At 32.3% G+C, this 17,016-nt stretch overlaps 2 protein-coding genes across 4 annotated transcripts; one reads left to right on the top strand and one right to left on the bottom strand.

The window, feature by feature from the left end:
- The first annotated feature begins 227 nt into the window (after window positions 1-227).
- On the top strand, window positions 228-7,671 carry LOC126669128 (DNA-binding protein RHL1). Of its 3 annotated transcripts, XM_050362474.2 has the most exons (12): window positions 229-633; window positions 1,094-1,204; window positions 1,287-1,373; window positions 1,453-1,676; window positions 2,254-2,335; window positions 2,510-2,740; window positions 3,657-3,696; window positions 3,788-3,828; window positions 3,977-4,025; window positions 4,544-4,578; window positions 6,292-6,333; window positions 7,127-7,671. In XM_050362474.2, the coding sequence occupies exons 1-12, from the start codon at window positions 310-312 to the stop codon at window positions 7,160-7,162; spliced, it is 1,302 nt and encodes a 433-aa protein (XP_050218431.1). In that variant the 5' UTR covers window positions 229-309; the 3' UTR covers window positions 7,163-7,671. The 3 variants fall into 3 exon arrangements, with proteins under 3 accessions (XP_050218432.1, XP_050218433.1, XP_050218431.1); XM_050362475.2 differs by lacking the exon at window positions 4,544-4,578 and having other exon boundaries at window positions 228-633; XM_050362476.2 differs by lacking the exons at window positions 3,657-3,696; window positions 3,788-3,828; window positions 3,977-4,025; ... (1 more) ...; window positions 6,292-6,333; window positions 7,127-7,671 and adding an exon at window positions 3,479-3,621 and having other exon boundaries at window positions 228-633.
- Window positions 7,672-9,931: 2,260 nt separating this feature from the next.
- On the bottom strand, window positions 9,932-15,417 carry LOC126666637 (flavin mononucleotide hydrolase 1, chloroplatic). The gene is made up of 7 exons (XM_050359467.1): window positions 15,170-15,417; window positions 15,010-15,085; window positions 14,505-14,556; window positions 13,428-13,542; window positions 13,279-13,349; window positions 12,540-12,627; window positions 9,932-10,620 (listed from the first exon to the last, which is right to left on the bottom strand). The coding sequence occupies exons 1-7, from the start codon at window positions 15,400-15,402 to the stop codon at window positions 10,518-10,520; spliced, it is 738 nt and encodes a 245-aa protein (XP_050215424.1). The 5' UTR covers window positions 15,403-15,417; the 3' UTR covers window positions 9,932-10,517.
- Window positions 15,418-17,016: the final 1,599 nt, after the last annotated feature.

The following is a 17,016-nucleotide window of genomic DNA, read 5'->3' as shown; positions in this document are numbered from 1 at the left end:
TATGCCCCTAACGTCTTAAAAAATGAACAAACAGACCCTCCAATTTCGACAAACAAGCCCCTACCGTCTCATTTATAAGTCAAAATAGGGGCATGGTTGTTCACGTTTTAAGACGTTAGGGGCATATTTGAACCTTTCCGGACGTTAGGGGCTCATTTGATCCTGTAAGCAAACCTTAGGTGCATAAATGACCCTTTTCCCTAAATTTTAAATAAAAAAATTAAATACTGCTGTTTATCAAAATCAAATGGTTTATTAAAACGAGCATGGCGAAGAATTTGGTAAAGTGAGAGTTAAAGCAAGACAGAAATGGTGAGACCGTCTTCTAAAAACACCAACAAAATTACAGAAGAACCACCGGCGGCCATCGAGAGAAAAAGATTGAAGAAACTGGCCTTCTCCAACAATTTACTATCCTCCACTCCTCCGCCACTTCATACCTATTCGCCGCTGCCACCCACCAAGGCTCTCTTGAAGCATCACGGCGCTGATATTCTGCGCAAATCCCAGAGAAAGAATCGCTTCCTCTTCTCATTTCCCGGTCTGATTGCTCCCATTGCTTCCGGTGGCAAGATTGGCGAACTCAAAGATTTAGGCACCAAAAACCCTATTCTCTACCTCCATTTTCCCCTGGTAACTACTTTCACTTATTCATTTATAGCATTAACTTTAATTATTCAATCAAATTATTCGAATGCTGTCGAATTTAGTATGAGTCGACTTAATGAGCTAGAAGTTATTACATGGTTTCGAACAAAAATGTCAGCATTTGCCTGTACGGGTTTGATCTAGTGGTCTAAGGTTCGGCCATCTGGGCGTCATCATGGTCGCGGGTTCAAACCCCGTCCATGCCCTTTCCATTTGGGAATGGGCTGCCGGCCATTATAGCCTGGATTTGCTAGGAACGTGGGCTCGCGGGTGATCCACATTACGGAGTTCGACCGTGATCCTGGGCTTTTGCTTGGTAGAGTGAGGCCTCGTTAGAAAAAGAAAATGTCAGCATTTGTCACATTTTGGTGGAAGTTATTGATAGTGTTTCTTTTTATATTATTGGGTTGGGTATCTGACTTTCAATTTTTTGATGGAATTGAAGGGTCAATTGAAGCTGTTTGGAACTATTACTTATCCTAAGAATAGGTACTTGTCCTTGCAATTCTCTAGAGGTGGCAAGAATGTTGTGTGTGAAGATTACTTTGACAACATGGTTTGTTATTTTTCTTCAATTTTTCGACTGTTGATTTTGGCGATTTATCTATGGAGTAAGTTTCATTTTTCGTGATTCTCAGATTGTGTTTTCTGAAGCATGGTGGATTGGTACGCAAGAAGAAAATCCAGAAGAAGTTCGGCTTGATTTTCCCAAGCAATTTCTTGAGGTTTGTTCCTTTGTTTCCATCGCTTTAGTTTTCTCGAGTTTCATTTTGCTGTATCTTCATAAGTTGGTTGTTTGATCAGGTACAAGGACAACAAGATGTATATGACTTCAAGGGTGGGGCAGGGGCAAGTGCAGTAGTCTCAGCAACTGTAAATAAGCAAGTTGTTCACAGAAGTGGCAAAAAATATGTAGAAGAGGAGTCTCCTGAAACTGAGCTTGAAGATAATTCATCAGATGATAAAAATGATCCGAAGGAAACAAAACCAGTTCGGCATTCTGAGAGGACTTCCACGAAAACTTTCAAGTACTTGCTTAGCGTTCATTTTGATTACTACATGATGCTGCTTGTTTCTTTTGCAAATGTTATTTACCTGCAGGATTCTTACATATCTTTTTTGAGAGGAGTTCTATGTTTCCTAATGATTTGATTTTAGTAAAACTTTTTCATGAACCGGCATTCCTAAAACTCCTAAGTGGCCAACTTCTAAAATAAAAAGAACAGCCTGTTGACATTTATTGCATAGTCATATGACCTGAAGACTATATATTCCAAATCAGATTTTACAGGCCTGTGCTGAGAATGCAGTACAGCTGATATGTGGCAGTTGCACAAAAAAATAAATATTTTGTGATGATATGTTATGAGTCTGTGCTTTTCCTTGGACACAGCCGTGAGAAAAAAAGAAGAAAATAATAACTGTTCAATAGCATGTATTCTTTCTTTTCTCCCCATATTTTTGGTAAAAAACTCTAGTTTATTCCATCTGGCTACTCTGTTTCTTCCTTTCTAACTTTAGTTTTATATTTTTCTTCAGTTAAAATAGTTAACCTAAGAATGGTCTTTCTGAGCTCGTTTGATTTTTGGCTTTTTGTTGAATCAGGTTTGCAGATGTTTCTTCTGGAGAAGATTCCGTTGACGGTGATACAGATGATATAACTATGGAAGGAGAAGAGGAAAAGAAAGTAGGCAAACAATAATTTTTGGAATTTCTCAGTTTTATGTAGTTTGACTCTAGAAATGTAGGAATATCATTAGTTGTCTAAGTCTCTGCTGCCATTATATTGCTGTTTTGTGTCTGGACTCATATTTGCAGAATAAATCCTCCCTCATAACAATTTTTAATTCCTGATTCACAGGTAAAAACTATTACTTCTTCTACCATAGTCCTTGATTTTGACGATGAGAATTCCACCGAAGAGAATCATGAATCTGCCAAGGTGGATATCAAGTCTGAAAAGCTAAATGAGCCTGTTGTCTCAGCAAAAACATCTAAAGGAGACTCGAACTCTAATCATGGTTCACTAGTTCAAGCTACCATATCGACATTATTCAAAAAAGTTAATGATAAAAAGAAAGGGGAAGAAAAGGTGAGGCTTAACAATTCGAATTTTTTGGCGAAAGGGCTACATTAATAATCTTAAACTTTTTATCATGCATATTGAAAATATATTGGGGTAATATGTTAAGAGTTAATTTTGTTGATTTTCTAAAGGATCCTATTGTTTTTCACTACCGCAAAAATGTCATTTCTAGCGGAAGCTTTACAGTGCAGAGAGCAGGATTTTTGTGTCATATGTTATATTTGGTTGTGCTTTTATAATTACGTTAAAATCTTTATTGTCTTAAATCACAATCTGTACAACATTGCTATTGTAAAGGTATAAAATTGGAGTTTCGAAATAGATTACTTTAACAGTTTGGGTCCATGTCATGAAAACCTACCAGCAAATTTGTCCTTCATATATGGCCCAGTACCTTATTCATTTTTTATATACATAGTTCCTGTTGTTTTACAGAAGAGAAAAAGTACATAATTTTCCACAATTGAGAAACTTATTTCGATAACATAGTGTCGTTACTTATGTTCAGAAATTTATGCATCCTCATTTCGCTTGTCTACATTTGTTGCAATTTTCCCCTTGCATGTCTTTGTTTGATATAAGACAATGAATATTCTACATTAATAATCTTAAACATTTTAATCGCATATGATGTATATTCTACTATTTACTGATGTTTAGATGTCAATATCTGCCTTTTTCTTTGTACTGCTAAGTTTTACTCCTGATTAGCTATTTCAATGTAGTTATATGTTCTCACTGCAGAGGGCTTCCTGAAATACACACAAATATGATGAGAACAATCTAGTAGATAAATGCTGCTGCACACATCACCATTTTTACCCACAATTTTCTTCATTGTTGTGTTTATTTCTCTCTTGAATGCAACGTCTTTTACTAATGGAAGGATAAATTACAATTGTCTTTTACTTGCTTTGTATAGAATGAGCCAAATAATTCAAGGAAGTCCTTATCCTCAAAAGGTAACTACTTTGTTATGTATTACTTTTTTCTTTCTTACAAATTCATAGGTATAAGAAGATTATGTAAAATAATTATTTTCCATTTTACCAGTTTCTGGCCAAAAGTTGCAGCCTGGTAGGAAGAAGGATCAGGTGAGTGGTAGTTTTTATTCTCAAGTTTTTTTGACTCATTATTCCAGATCCTAGATACTTCCGTGTTTTTTTCTTAGTTTCAACTGCTAAAGATGGGTGGGACTTGACCACGTATAGTTGATTGGCTGACTAGCATATCTTCTCGCAGGTCCGAGAACCTCTCAAAAGAGGAAAACTGGCTGAAGGGAGAAAAACTGGTAACTCTCTCTCTTGTGTGTGTATATACTATATATGTATTGTGCTGCATTAGCAAATTTTTAAACTTAAAACTTTAGGATATGCCTGTGATAAATAGTATTGAGGAATTTTTTTTTTCTGTCACAGAAAAAGAAAAGAAACAGAATAAGACATTGCAAAATTTATTGTTGATTTTCTTTTTGCATTGTCAATTTTGTTGAGTTGCTGACTTAGAATTGTTCAAACTTTTTCTTTTTTTTCCTTGATGCTGTTGCAAACTCAGAGTAGCTGTCTGTCAAAAACAGTACCCACCTTTATCAATTATTAAAATATACACCAATTACCAAATGCATTTTGCATGCAAATTCCTCTTTATTTGAATTTTCTGCAATGAGTTGCAATGTAGAAGTGTAATTTACATGAGAATTCTTGAAACGAAACTTTACGCATTCATTCATTTGTACTCATGCATAGTAGTTAGAATTTTTTTACATTATTGTACACAATTAGCTAAAAATTTATTTACATGAAATTATAGGGACAGGAACTAAGGAAAAGAAGAAAAAATATGAGGTATAGCCTATATCTTAAGACCATGGTGCTACTTTGAACTACTGGTGCCTAAATGTCTTTTTTATTATATCTACATTCATTAATCTCATGTGAATTTTATAGTCATGTTACTATATTTTGATTGATACTATTGATATCTTGCAAGCTATTGCTATATTTTTTACTCTTCACAAGGAATTTTTTTGCGAGCTATGGAGAAAGAGAGTTGGAAAAGTTCCCTAGGAACAATCATATAGCTCGTCTCATTTCTTAATCTTTTTGGTTATGTAGATCTTTATGTCCTCGGATTCCCGTTGCAAAAGTATTTATTGATAAATGAACTTAGACAAACCTTGCCCCTGAACCAATGTAGTTTCAGGCCTGGCCTTTCTTGCTCACCATTTTATATTTCCTTTCTCATACGTGGATGCAAAAATCCATAGTTTCCACCCCAAATGGAGAGAGTCAACATGTGATTTTCTAGATGATAAGGAAACACATTCTATTGTGATCTCCAAAAACAAAACCATTTACTCTTTGAATTGCTTGTACTTGGAGTTTGCTGTCTATATTCTTACAACTGGAGCTTTCTTAATTTGTGTTTGGGAAGAACAATTGGCTTCAGGACTTCCTTTTCTATATATTTTCATGATGTGTTATATTAAACTTGGCTATGGCACTTTTTTTTGTCCACGAGTTTCCGTGCTAATTAAATGGTATGTTTGGGTGTCTAATTTTGCAGTCAAGCTCGAGTCTCTGCCTTAGTCCCTAGGGAGACATTAATCTTTTCTGGTCTATGTGTAAGCCTCACTTCAAGGCAGTCTGGCTGTGCTCTGAAGCATGAACTAGTCCATAAAATCGTCACTTGATCACTTCATGCTGATTGTAGTTTGATAATCGGGTATAACCTTAATTGAAAAATTGGATAAACATACTCTTGGCCTCTTGGGTACATGTCCATCTTGAATATTGGACCATGATAATACTTACTGGGGCTTGATGTTTTGGATGTTGCCATCTAACCACGAACACTGAAAAGAAGTTCGTACGTAATCTCGCTTAACAAAGTATATGCCAATTGTGAGGATCTAGAGACAAAATTGCAGCTTCCATATTCTCAAAGATACCAGTTATTGGCTGAATCTGATTATACCCAGTTGGAGAAATCCTTTACGAAAGAGATACATTAGTTACATTTATATATGATAAATTAAGATACCGAGATATAACGCAGGGTCTTTTCATGCGACTGCTAAGATAGTGGGAACTTGCAAGAATGTCCGCATCACCTGGAACTTTTTAGGACAAAGCATTTGGCATTTAGTTGTCTAGAGCATCAAAAGATGAGTGAATTATTTTTTCTTGAGATACAGGATCAGACGGTTTAAGATTCTCTAGTTCTTATGAAGGTTCAGTTTGATATGTACTGCATAAGTTCTTTGGCACATTCTGAGGAAAACCATAATGACCTCTAAATTGTGCATATACATACCATATTGTTTTCTTTCTTTCTTTCTTAACTAAGAAGAGACAATTTGTTATTCACTTCAATATTGACAATTTGTTTCAGTTAGTTATACACAAATCACAATGCTAGTAATTGTTTTTGAACAGTAAACAGATATGCCAATCGTTTGGATGTAGGCTGAAGGTTTCTGTTACTGTTATTTTTTTTTCCCGGAAACTGTTACTGTTATTTCACTTAGTGAATAACTGTGTTAATGGACATTGTAGGTTGACGAAGATGACATTGAAGAATTCTCAAGCTCAACTCAGGTATTACAAAGAACTGTGAACATTTACTCAGTGTTTTAAAAACTGGACCAGACCAGCCGGTCGAACTGGTTAAACTGGGAACTGGCCAGTTGTCCGGTTCAAAAACTGCAAAAAACCGGAATTCCAGTTGGACCGGATCAAACCGTAAGAACTGGATTGAACCTGTAGTTAAACCAGTGGTCGAACCCGCAAACCGCTTGTCGAACCGGGACAACGAGAATTAGCGACGGAAAAATCCGTCGCTAATTCTATTTCTTTTAATTTTTTTAAAATTTTTACTCAAATGCTTGAACCGGGAACCGGTGGCAACACCTGTTTGGCTACCGTTTCGGTTTTCCACTGCATTTTCTACACTGTGCTGGTAATTCTTAATTCAGAGAAAGAGAATAAATTTGGACTAGAAAATAAAATAAAATAAAAATGCCACAATTTGTCTTTAATGATTTGGTTTCTCAGTAGACCTGCATGTGTGATTTCTCAGGATAATCAATTGAACATTCCAGTTGGGTGTTTCGGAATTGTAGTTTAAAAAACTCATTTTTTCAACTTTTTATCTTTTTTGAGTATTGTAAACTGCTGTTTGAAAATAAAAGGCAGCCAAATAGATGCTTTTTCTTTTTCAAAAAGCAGATTTGGAAAGAACTGTTTTAAAAATATCAAACAATTAATTCAAAAAAGTTATGGTTTCCACCAATTATGATTTGATATTTGGAGAGTTGTTTACATAATATCGTATGCACAGGGTAAAGATGATTTTCTTTCATTCTCTAGTTTGTGGTTTGATTTTGCTTAGGGCACTGAAGAAAGTGATGAAGATTGGGAAGCTTGAGACTTGAACTGCATGTATGAAAATATTCAACCTAAATCTCCGGAAAGGCGAAAACTGTTATTTACGGCGGAGAATGTATCTATGCAGGTGAGGAAATGGTCTGAGAATTGGCGGTTTAGTTTGTCTAAAGGTTTTTCCTTTTCCTTCATAAGCTATACACTTACTGAGAAAGCGAGTGGATTAAATACTCCCTAAAGTTTTCGGGATTTCAGGAAAAATAGTAGAAATTAGATACAAAATATATTTGTTTTCCCTTTTTTTAATGAGGAAAAATTAGATCAAAATAAGTTGTGTTGAAGAATTTGATGGTGATACTATCAGTTCCTAATTTGAAGTCCTATATTAAATAGGTGGGATGTTAAGAGATCAGTGTGATTTATTGTGTTGGAGTTTTTATGTTAATTCGCTTGTACATAGAACAGTAGTTTTCAAATCAGAACTAAATTATGTTGCTTCAGTTTGAATTGAGAAAATTATAATTGAGGTAATTATTTTTGTTATTTTATTCATATATTGTATTGATTATAATCGTTTTCACCTTGATGAAAAAATAAAACAATGTAATTATAGAAAACCCATCAACTATTTTTTAGTCCATTTACGATCAGAGAACCTAACTCCTTAGGTTGTTATTATGACATATTGAAATATATTCAACTTGACTTTTTTATCCGTTGCAACTCTATGAAATAGAGAGATTTAGATCACATCCATTTGACATTAGATAATTATTTGCTAATTTAATATTTAATTAAAAATATTCTACATTGATGCAATGGAATCAGTTTATATTAAGGAAGAAGTTGTCATATTTTTAAAGTTTTGAATTAAATATTATCACAAAAATCTGTAAAGTTCACCGAGAAAACGCCAATATTATACAATCACGCTAAGTTTGCAAGCCGGGTTAATTGAAATAAGATACAAATTTAGTAGCAGATATTATATTTTATTCAATCAATTCATACTACTAACCAACTTATAATTATAAGTTAACAAAAATATATAAGCATATATAAATATTTATTTAACTCTTTTCATATATATTAATAGGAATTAAGTATATATTTGACTACTTATCTCTTTCAATCATTAAATATGTAAAACAAAAACATTAAAGTAGAAATTTTCTATATCTGTTTTATCTATTAAGGAAAAGCGAGAGAAAAAAAACATTGTATATTGAACAATGCAGATGCATGTATAATATTTAGCTAGAAATTAAATAAAAAATACAAGTAAAGAATGTTTTCTTTAATCTAATCAATGCATTTAAAAACAACACGAAAAAAATGAATTATCCAAAAAATTGCAAGGTACTTATGAAGCATGGATATATGTACTACAAACATCTTTTTATCCAACTCAATTTTTTTTACGTATTACCTATTATTACAGGAATAATGGATTGGTTTTGTTACTTTAATTTGATATGTCAATGAAATGTATCGTAATGCAATTATTTGGGACTATTTTTGTGGACTAGCTGCTCAAAATTTAAGTTTTTTTTCCCAAAGATATAATAATAATCTTTTTATGTATCCAAGTCGAGATAATAAACTGCGGGAGCATGATACAATTTTTCAATGACGAAAGTAAAAACATCTGATTTAGCCTTCCAACTTTAGAGGAGTACTGTTTTGCACACAAACACTACATTATGGTTATTATTCCCAGGTCAGTTTGCATTAATCTTAAATTGAGAAAATGACATGTTCTTCTGTTTGTCATGTAATATAATACAAGCTTCAAAACTCAACCCAATTAGCTTTAGAGTTTTCACAAAAGGGTCTTAAAGAAAAATTGTTTCCCATTCCATAGTCTTTCTTGAACTGTAATTCATATGCTATTCAATATGAAAAACGACGATGATGCACTTTTTGCTACGAGGATTTTGATGACTGTAATATGGAAGATCCCTTAGGAGGATTTAGATGCATCTATTGATAGGAGGATTTAGATGCATCTATTGATAGTTATGGAATGTGTGATTGAGTCCACGCTTTGGTTCGAGCTTGCATTCAAATTAGGGCTGTCGAGAGGGTATATGAAGTTGTCAAGTGGTAAGTACAAGATTTTTGAATATAAGTCATGATTGGAATATCTTTTTGAATCATCTATTGGAAAGTTTTATGGTTAATGAAAACTATAGAAGTTATTGTTATTAGAGGTGAGCAAAAACCAAATTGAACAGCACCAAACCGAATGGAAAATGATTAATACGGAGTGGTTTGATTTTGAATTAGTAAAAATTACGGTTTTCAGTTTCGGTTTGGTTTTAAGGCTCAGGCACCAAACCAAACCAAGCTTCCACCTTGGTTTATTTATTAATTTTATATATAAATTATATAAAAATACTAAATTTATTAATCTTTTGCACTTTTATTGAAAATTAACGTTAACTATCACTAAGAGTCATTATATTTAGTAAAAATAGTGATTGTAAATATAATTTTAATGATGATTTATCGAAAATTGATGTTTTTTTGTTTTTTTTAATAACCGAAATACCCGACCGGAGTAAACTGACCCGACCCAAGTTTTCGGTGGACCAAACTGAAAAAACCATAAACCGGACTATGGAATTTGAATTTTATTTTTATAGGTATGGTTTGCTTCGGTTTTGGCATTTTGCACTCCAAACCGAACCGAACCATGCACACCCGTTATAAAAGCAAAAGAACAGACAAATAATACCCTCTATCTTATTTTCTGCTCACCTTAATGAAATCTAAAAATCATTGATGGGGAGGGCACACAAATAAACTATTTTCCAGATAACCCACAATCATATTGAAAATTCAATTCCATATTACATGACATATTTCTTACTCATTATTCAAAAGTGGGCAAGTGTATGTTTGACTAGATTTATCTACAAACACGAAAGAAACTGTATTTTATCAGCTAAGTCATAACTTTCTCGAGTAGTTTATGAATGGACTTTACAAATGAGACTAGATGAAAAGCCAAAAAGCCAGTTGAAAAACTTACTTGCCGGGGAGCATTATAACCTTTCAAATGGCAAATACTTGATTAACAAGAGGAATATCGGTAGATGGCACTTGAGAACGACGCTCATGCTCTTTTTCTTCATGATATGGAACATCTTTGTCGATCTTATCAAAGTCATGATAACTTTTTACGTTCATTTGATATAAATTAATAAGAAAGTAAAAATCTGTCCTTTGGAACCTTGCCTATCACGCAGTTATGTTTGTTTCTGTTGAACAATAACAATGGTAATCATGGCATATAAACAGTGAGAAAAATGAGATGGTGATTTTCAGGCGATGAAGTGAAAAGTGATTCATCGTGACACAAGATATAGGCTAATCTTGTGGTTTGTGATGTCCTATAACACTGAGATCCGAGAGAGATCTTCTCGCAGTAGCTTGGCATTTTTGAAATGTAGGCCAACTATCCCAACTTCAGCTGCAGCTTCCACGTTTTTCAACCTGTATATATATTGCAGTTAGCAAATGCACATTCCACCACCTATACAAGTTGAATAATTTATTTGTCATCTTTATCTTGTAGTTCTCAATATCATTTTGAACTATGATAACAGCTGAAACATACTCAACAAAAATGGACATCTTATTAGTCAATCTAAATCCTAGTCAAGAACTAAAAATGCTGGCAAAAAGTTCCCCCTTTCTGCGCTCTATCAATTTGGTTCATTATTCATTAAAACTTGAAATGAAACAAAATTTGTTGAGTTTAAACAAGTTCATTTGTTCATTTTTTATTTTTCAAAGACAACATTTGATGGTAAATTAAAAGCACAGCATTCAATTCTCAAAAAAATAAAATAAAAAAATAAGCACAGCATTCTATCACATTAATGATCAAACTGCAAGAACTGTATTTAATTGAAAAGAAACATTATCACATAGGAAGGTTCATTTAATTCTTTGAAAAGGAAGAAAAGAAAAAAGAAATGCAAAGGTTGAAACGGTCTGAAAATACTAAACCAAAAACAGACATCATTGCACAAATTTGCAGCGTATTTCTGTTCGACTATGCTAATCCTATGATCATAACTATGGTTACTTGTGTTATCTACTGAAGAAAAATTTAATCCACTCGATCATAACTATGTCAACAATCAAATACTCAAATTCTGTTAAGAAATACAAATAGGAAAAGATGACTAGAGCAGAAATCTTCCATTGCAGGCTGTGGGAATAGAAAGACACATTGAACTTTCTTTTTCCAGATTAAGGAAAGCAGTCGTAACCTTTAGGTTACAGTTTAACGACTGCCCCATTGAGGCTAACATTGCACTAGGATTCACCTTCAATTTTATTCAACTAAATGAAATTTAACTTTTAAGCACTAGTTATCCCTTGTACCAAAAATACAGAGATAAAATCTCACTTCAAAGCATATGCATATGGTCAGTCGTCCAAATTAGAGCAACCAACCATTCGTCAGGTTATTTTTGGACATAATTGTTATAATTTAAGAACAATTCAGATTGCATTTGACTTGATTCCCAACCCAAAAAGCTTAAATCTATATCACACCATAGAACTGTAACCAACATTTAGCAAATCACTAGTGAAGCAAGCATACAAATTTGGTCAATTGTTCTGTGTCAGGCCTATAGAATAAAATATCAACTTGAGTTTCATTGTCAAAAGGCCCCTTATCCTGTTCTCTAAACAAACAACATTTCTTGGCAAGGATGAAAGTTTTGAGATCATTGCTAGCATGAGATATATTAAGCAGCTTAATTCACCTAGTTTAGCTTAGTGCAGCAGAATGTGCCTCATCAAATTGGATAATATTTAATCAAGGGAGGGTGCTTTTATATGAATTTGCTAAGGAATTCCAAACCATCACAACAAATTGATGACACAAAATCACAAACCTTCAAAGGAGTTGCAGTTAGAAAACCATAATAATCATCGTCGATTTACGAGTTACATGGATATTTCATTTTCAATTGTAATTAATAAAATAGCCATTACTACTGCCGGCTATTTTATTAATTACAATTGCTAATCAACCTATACTTTGGTAAATTTGGTAATTAACACCTGCCAAATCAATGTCTGTTTACTTGGTATAGACCAGCCAAATAAGTAACTACTTCTGCGGTGTATGGTACTCAGGTGGAGCCACAAGCCTCATTATAACATGTGTAATAAAATAATCCACTCATTGTTGTTTGGGTGCTTAACAAATTTTGTTTAGAATTCTGGGTGAAGGAAGAAGAGTGAGGCTTCTTCTATCCTTGTTCACTATTTTGTCTATATCTTTTCTATGACCACTCTTGAGCATATGCCAATCATACTAGTCGAACATTAATAAGAATTAAAATCATCTATAACATAAAATTGAAGCAATTGAGGGAAGAAATTAAAACCTGTCGTCAACAAAGATACAGCTTGTTGGATCAACTTTAAGGTGTGTCAGCACTTCCAAATAGAAATCAAGATCAGGCTTTCTCTTCCCTAGAATGAGAAGTATTCAGCTCAATTCAACATTTCATGTAATGAAATAAACTGGAAATCTAACCATTGCAACAAAATAAATAAAAAAAGAAAAATTGCATCGAAATAATGCTTCAAAAAAGCCATGTTTAACAACAATCTTCTAAAATAAGCATTCAAGTCGCATTGAAAAATATCGGAATCATGCACCCAAAAAGTTTTTGCCTAAATCTACTCTTCATGGACCCCAAAATTTAGGCGGGGTGCACTCATGTAAGCACAGTATACCATGAGAAAATCTACGAAGAAATTCCACAGGCAGTAGGAACAAATGTCAATGCACGTCAATATTTCATATACATGGGGCAATAATGAACATTCAATTATGTGTAATGTAACAAAAAAATTTAATCAGAGATATTCTAACTTAATGGAGCTGCATTTTTATCCTCTCTTGAAAGTAGCCAATCAACTTAAGTAGGTAAACCATCAACAAATAAGGACATTGACATGTACATTTGCAACCAATTTTGAACTGATACAGAAGTAATAACTTCGCAGATCAGTAGAAGAAACCAAAATTCTGCCTCAGCAACTTGTATACAGGCAAAGTTACAGACATGCACACACAGATAGAGAGAGCAGATAATCATATCAAATTGTTGGACATACCATATAGATATGAACAAAATGTCCACGATAAGTACTTTGAAATGTGTAGCTTCTCCTCAATTATTGTATGCCTATGAATCACAATCTGAAAAGAATGCTAAGCCATATCACCACATAAGCTATAATACAAAAAATTCATTTAATCCTACCAGATGGGATAATTTGTAAAAGCATGCATCTCATGGTTGTTTTGTTTTAAATCATTAAGCAGCTCTTCAACACCATCTATGTAGGAATAGCCTCCCCTCATACAATTTTTTAGTCCTGTAAAGAAAAACATTGAAGTTACCACTTTTATAGACATGTAAGTAAATGTGGAGAAATTAAATATGTCAAACACATAGCACTCATTTGATTTACAAAGCTAAAATACAAAGTAAAAAAATTACATCAGAACCACAAGTTTTTAGAAGATTGAAGTTAATTTTGCATGATAGACTAGATAAGGTACATCGTGGAATTAAATAATGGTAACGGTTGCTATGAAGTTGCAGTCGTGATCGCGGTAACGGGCCAGTAATGGTCATAAAAAAATTCATAATGAAATTTATAAAAAGTACTATCATCATAAACCCAAAGTATTTCAAAAAAATTCAAATATAAATTAAAAATTGAAAAGTTCTTATTGAGCAATCCATTATCAACATTGCCTACATATTCTGCAAACATCAAGCATATCATATGTAACAGAAAATATGGTCAAAAGGCAGAAAGCACACAGATAAAAATTAAGTAAAGTAACAATTGAAACAGAATAGGATTTGGCTTGACTAATAGCGTTCCCTAGTAATGGTGAGGAAAGCAACTCTTTTAGTGTAGAATACTGAACTTTACAAGTATGGGAGACCATGACTGACTGACCCTTTACAAACAATGCCAACCAGGAACTTTAGAAGCATGTGACCATGACCACAAAATCCTAAATCAGTTATCACTCCTAGTGTGACCATAAGTCCTAGAATACAAAATCATGCCACAACTAAAACTGATCAAGAGTTAGATTGTGATGTGAACTTCAAAACAGATAAACAAACTACCTTCTACATCTCCAATCATCAAAAGAAAAAAGAAAATTTAGAACACCTTGAATATTTATGCAAACTTTGGATATTTAGTCGAACTAGCAATGCAACTGCATGGTCAGAAAAATCAGATGAGAGGTAGAAAAGCTAACCAACACTAACAAGACCAATAAAACATAAATCTCCTATAGTCAAGTACTCAACCTTCCAAATCAAAAGGTCTTCCATCTTTGAAGAATTTTTTGGACAGCTCAATCTGAAGGAGGAAAAGAAAAAAAAACTTGCTCAAACATTGACATAACTGAAATAGATAATTAATAATATATTGGTAGCCGGTAGGCATGTTAAGATACATTAAGATCAGGCAATATCTTTAGGATCGCAAGTCATCAGCATCTGAGAGAACATGAGGAAGAAAATGGACACAACAAATGACTTGTTATAGCAATCCACTAATCCTCTATGTATTAGACAGTTTTATTACCATACAAAACTACAGTTTAATCTAGTCAAACTCCAAAATATTCAAAAAGCTTTCTAACTTCTATTGTAAGGCCTTCTCTTTTTATGGCTTTTCAAAAACATGTTCCACATTGCTTCAAAAAAACAACAACATGTTTTACATCGAGCTTAAATCTATACCACAACCTATTCATAACTGATGTAACAGCAACAGAGTAGCATAACATAAGGGTGAAATGTAGAGTACCTCATCGATAATCCCCTTTTCAAACTCTATCCAAGCAGTTGGGTCCTTGCTTTCTATCAATTCCTCAAACGACATCCTGCACATACAGAACAATTACGAGAATTGAAATGAGAATAAGAATTAGGCAACCATCGGGAACAATAGTAAAATTTAGGAGTACCCAAAGAAAGAAGGGATGTCATGGTAAAAAGGGTCGCGAACGATTGTATCCATTATATCGAAAAGAAGAATCGGAAGTTTTCTACCATTGTTAGAGTTAGTGGAGGAAGCAGAAGCAGAAGCAGAAGCAGAAGCTGAAGCAATGGTTGTTTTATGGGGGAAACTCATTTTGGTGGAGAGCTTAGAAGAAGAGAATGGGATCGCAGTGGTTGCTACTCTAACAAGCAAACCCATTTCTCCTATCCTAAACAATTTTGACTTTATATTCACCCCTATTTATCCAACTATATTCCACTTCTCATTTATTTGAGCTTTAATCGCTTGAAAATCGAGTTTTTTCGATTGGTACAAATAGCACATTATACTAAAAAAAAGTATATATAACAGCTAGGACTCGATTTTTTTGGTATAAATAACTCATTTTCGCTAACAAAAACTTCATTCCGTTATGTTCATAAGTACAAGGTACAAAAAAACCATCATACTTTTCAAAAGGATAAATATAACTCTATAAAACATTAAACCTTATATTTATTTTTTTAGATAATTATATTATTATCTTATTCATTATAATTTAGCATATTTTATATAAATTATATATATATATAGTATTTGAAATATAAAAATATTTTTCAATCAATAATAACAGATATAAATGATTAATTTCTATACATTCTTTAGAATATCTATGTATATACTGATATATTATAAATATATCATTTCTAAGAATATAATAATAGTAATAAGAATAATAATAATAATATACTACAACTATTTTAATAAAAATATTATGTAATAACCTACGAGTTGTTGCTCAAATGTTATAAGCGTTGGACAACAAAACTGTCAAGATCGTGGATTCAATTCCTCTCAAAAACGCTCCCACTTCCTCAATTATAAAGATATATATAATATAATATTAAGTTTACATATGACTAGTATGTTAATATATATTATTATAATTATATTTAAATTTAAATTTAGAAATATTTTAGTACAAATTTAAATTTATTTTAAAATTTACATATGATTAGTTTTTTTTATTTATACACCCATATGTGTGCGTGCGCCTTTGTGTATAAAAATATAAAAATATTTTTCAATCAATGTTAAATATAAATTATAAATTTTAAATATTTTTTAAAATACTAATATATAAAATAATATATATATATATAAATATATATTATATTTTTAGAATTTAATATTATATACATTTATAATATATTAGTATATAAATAGATATTTTAAAAATGTGTAAAAATTAGTAATGTATATAAGACATTAGTGAATAAAAAATATTTTTATATTTCAAATACTATATATATAATTTACATGGTATTTTTTAAAATTAACGGATATATAGCATTTTTAAGGCAATGATAGAAATGTTTTAAAAAAGTATAAGATTTCATATTTTATAGGATCATATTTGCTCTTTTTAAAAAGTATGATGGTTCTTTTGTATCTTATACTTTAAACTATAACAGAGTTAAGATTTTGTTAGCGGAAATGGGTTATTTGTACCAAAAAATCAAATTCAGACGATGTACTTTTTTTAATATAATGGGTTATTTGTACCAACTGAAAAAATTCGATGATTTTTTTTGTACCTTTTGCCTTAAAAATATTTTACTCTTGATTTTCTTTGTTTTTGGATTCGTCTTTTAAAATTTTTAATTTTAATTTTTTTTATTTTTAATTCTAGCCATTTATTCAAATTAAAATGGAAAAAATTTTAATACCTAGCTCGCCAATCATTATCTAAGCAGGACAAATAAATAACAGATTTATCTTTCCTACCAAGAGCAAAAACGAAGCATTCGTCACATTTTTTCAACTCTACAA

The sequence above is a fragment of the Mercurialis annua genome, linkage group LG2 (genome assembly GCF_937616625.2).
Source record: "Mercurialis annua linkage group LG2, ddMerAnnu1.2, whole genome shotgun sequence".
NCBI lineage: Eukaryota > Viridiplantae > Streptophyta > Magnoliopsida > Malpighiales > Euphorbiaceae > Mercurialis > Mercurialis annua.
Note: the sequence above shows the minus strand (reverse complement) of the source record. Positions and strands in the feature narration are given on the sequence as shown.

Bases quoted from the DNA above. Each gene is read 5' to 3' on its own strand.
- LOC126669128 (XM_050362474.2), top strand. From the start codon at position 310: ATGGTGAGACCGTCTTCTAAAAACACCAACAAAATTACAGAAGAACCA. The intron at 2,336-2,509 runs GTAGGCAAACAA...CCTGATTCACAG, and splicing joins AAGGAGAAGAGGAAAAGAAA to GTAAAAACTATTACTTCTTC. The intron at 6,334-7,126 runs GTATTACAAAGA...GATTTTGCTTAG, and splicing joins AATTCTCAAGCTCAACTCAG to GGCACTGAAGAAAGTGATGA.
- LOC126666637 (XM_050359467.1), bottom strand. From the start codon at position 15,402: ATGGGTTTGCTTGTTAGAGTAGCAACCACTGCGATCCCATTCTCTTCT. The intron at 15,086-15,169 runs GTACTCCTAAAT...CTGTATGTGCAG, and splicing joins GACATCCCTTCTTTCTTTGG to GATGTCGTTTGAGGAATTGA. The intron at 10,621-12,539 runs GTTTTAATTTCT...ATATATATACAG, and splicing joins TGTATCTTTGTTGACGACAG to GTTGAAAAACGTGGAAGCTG.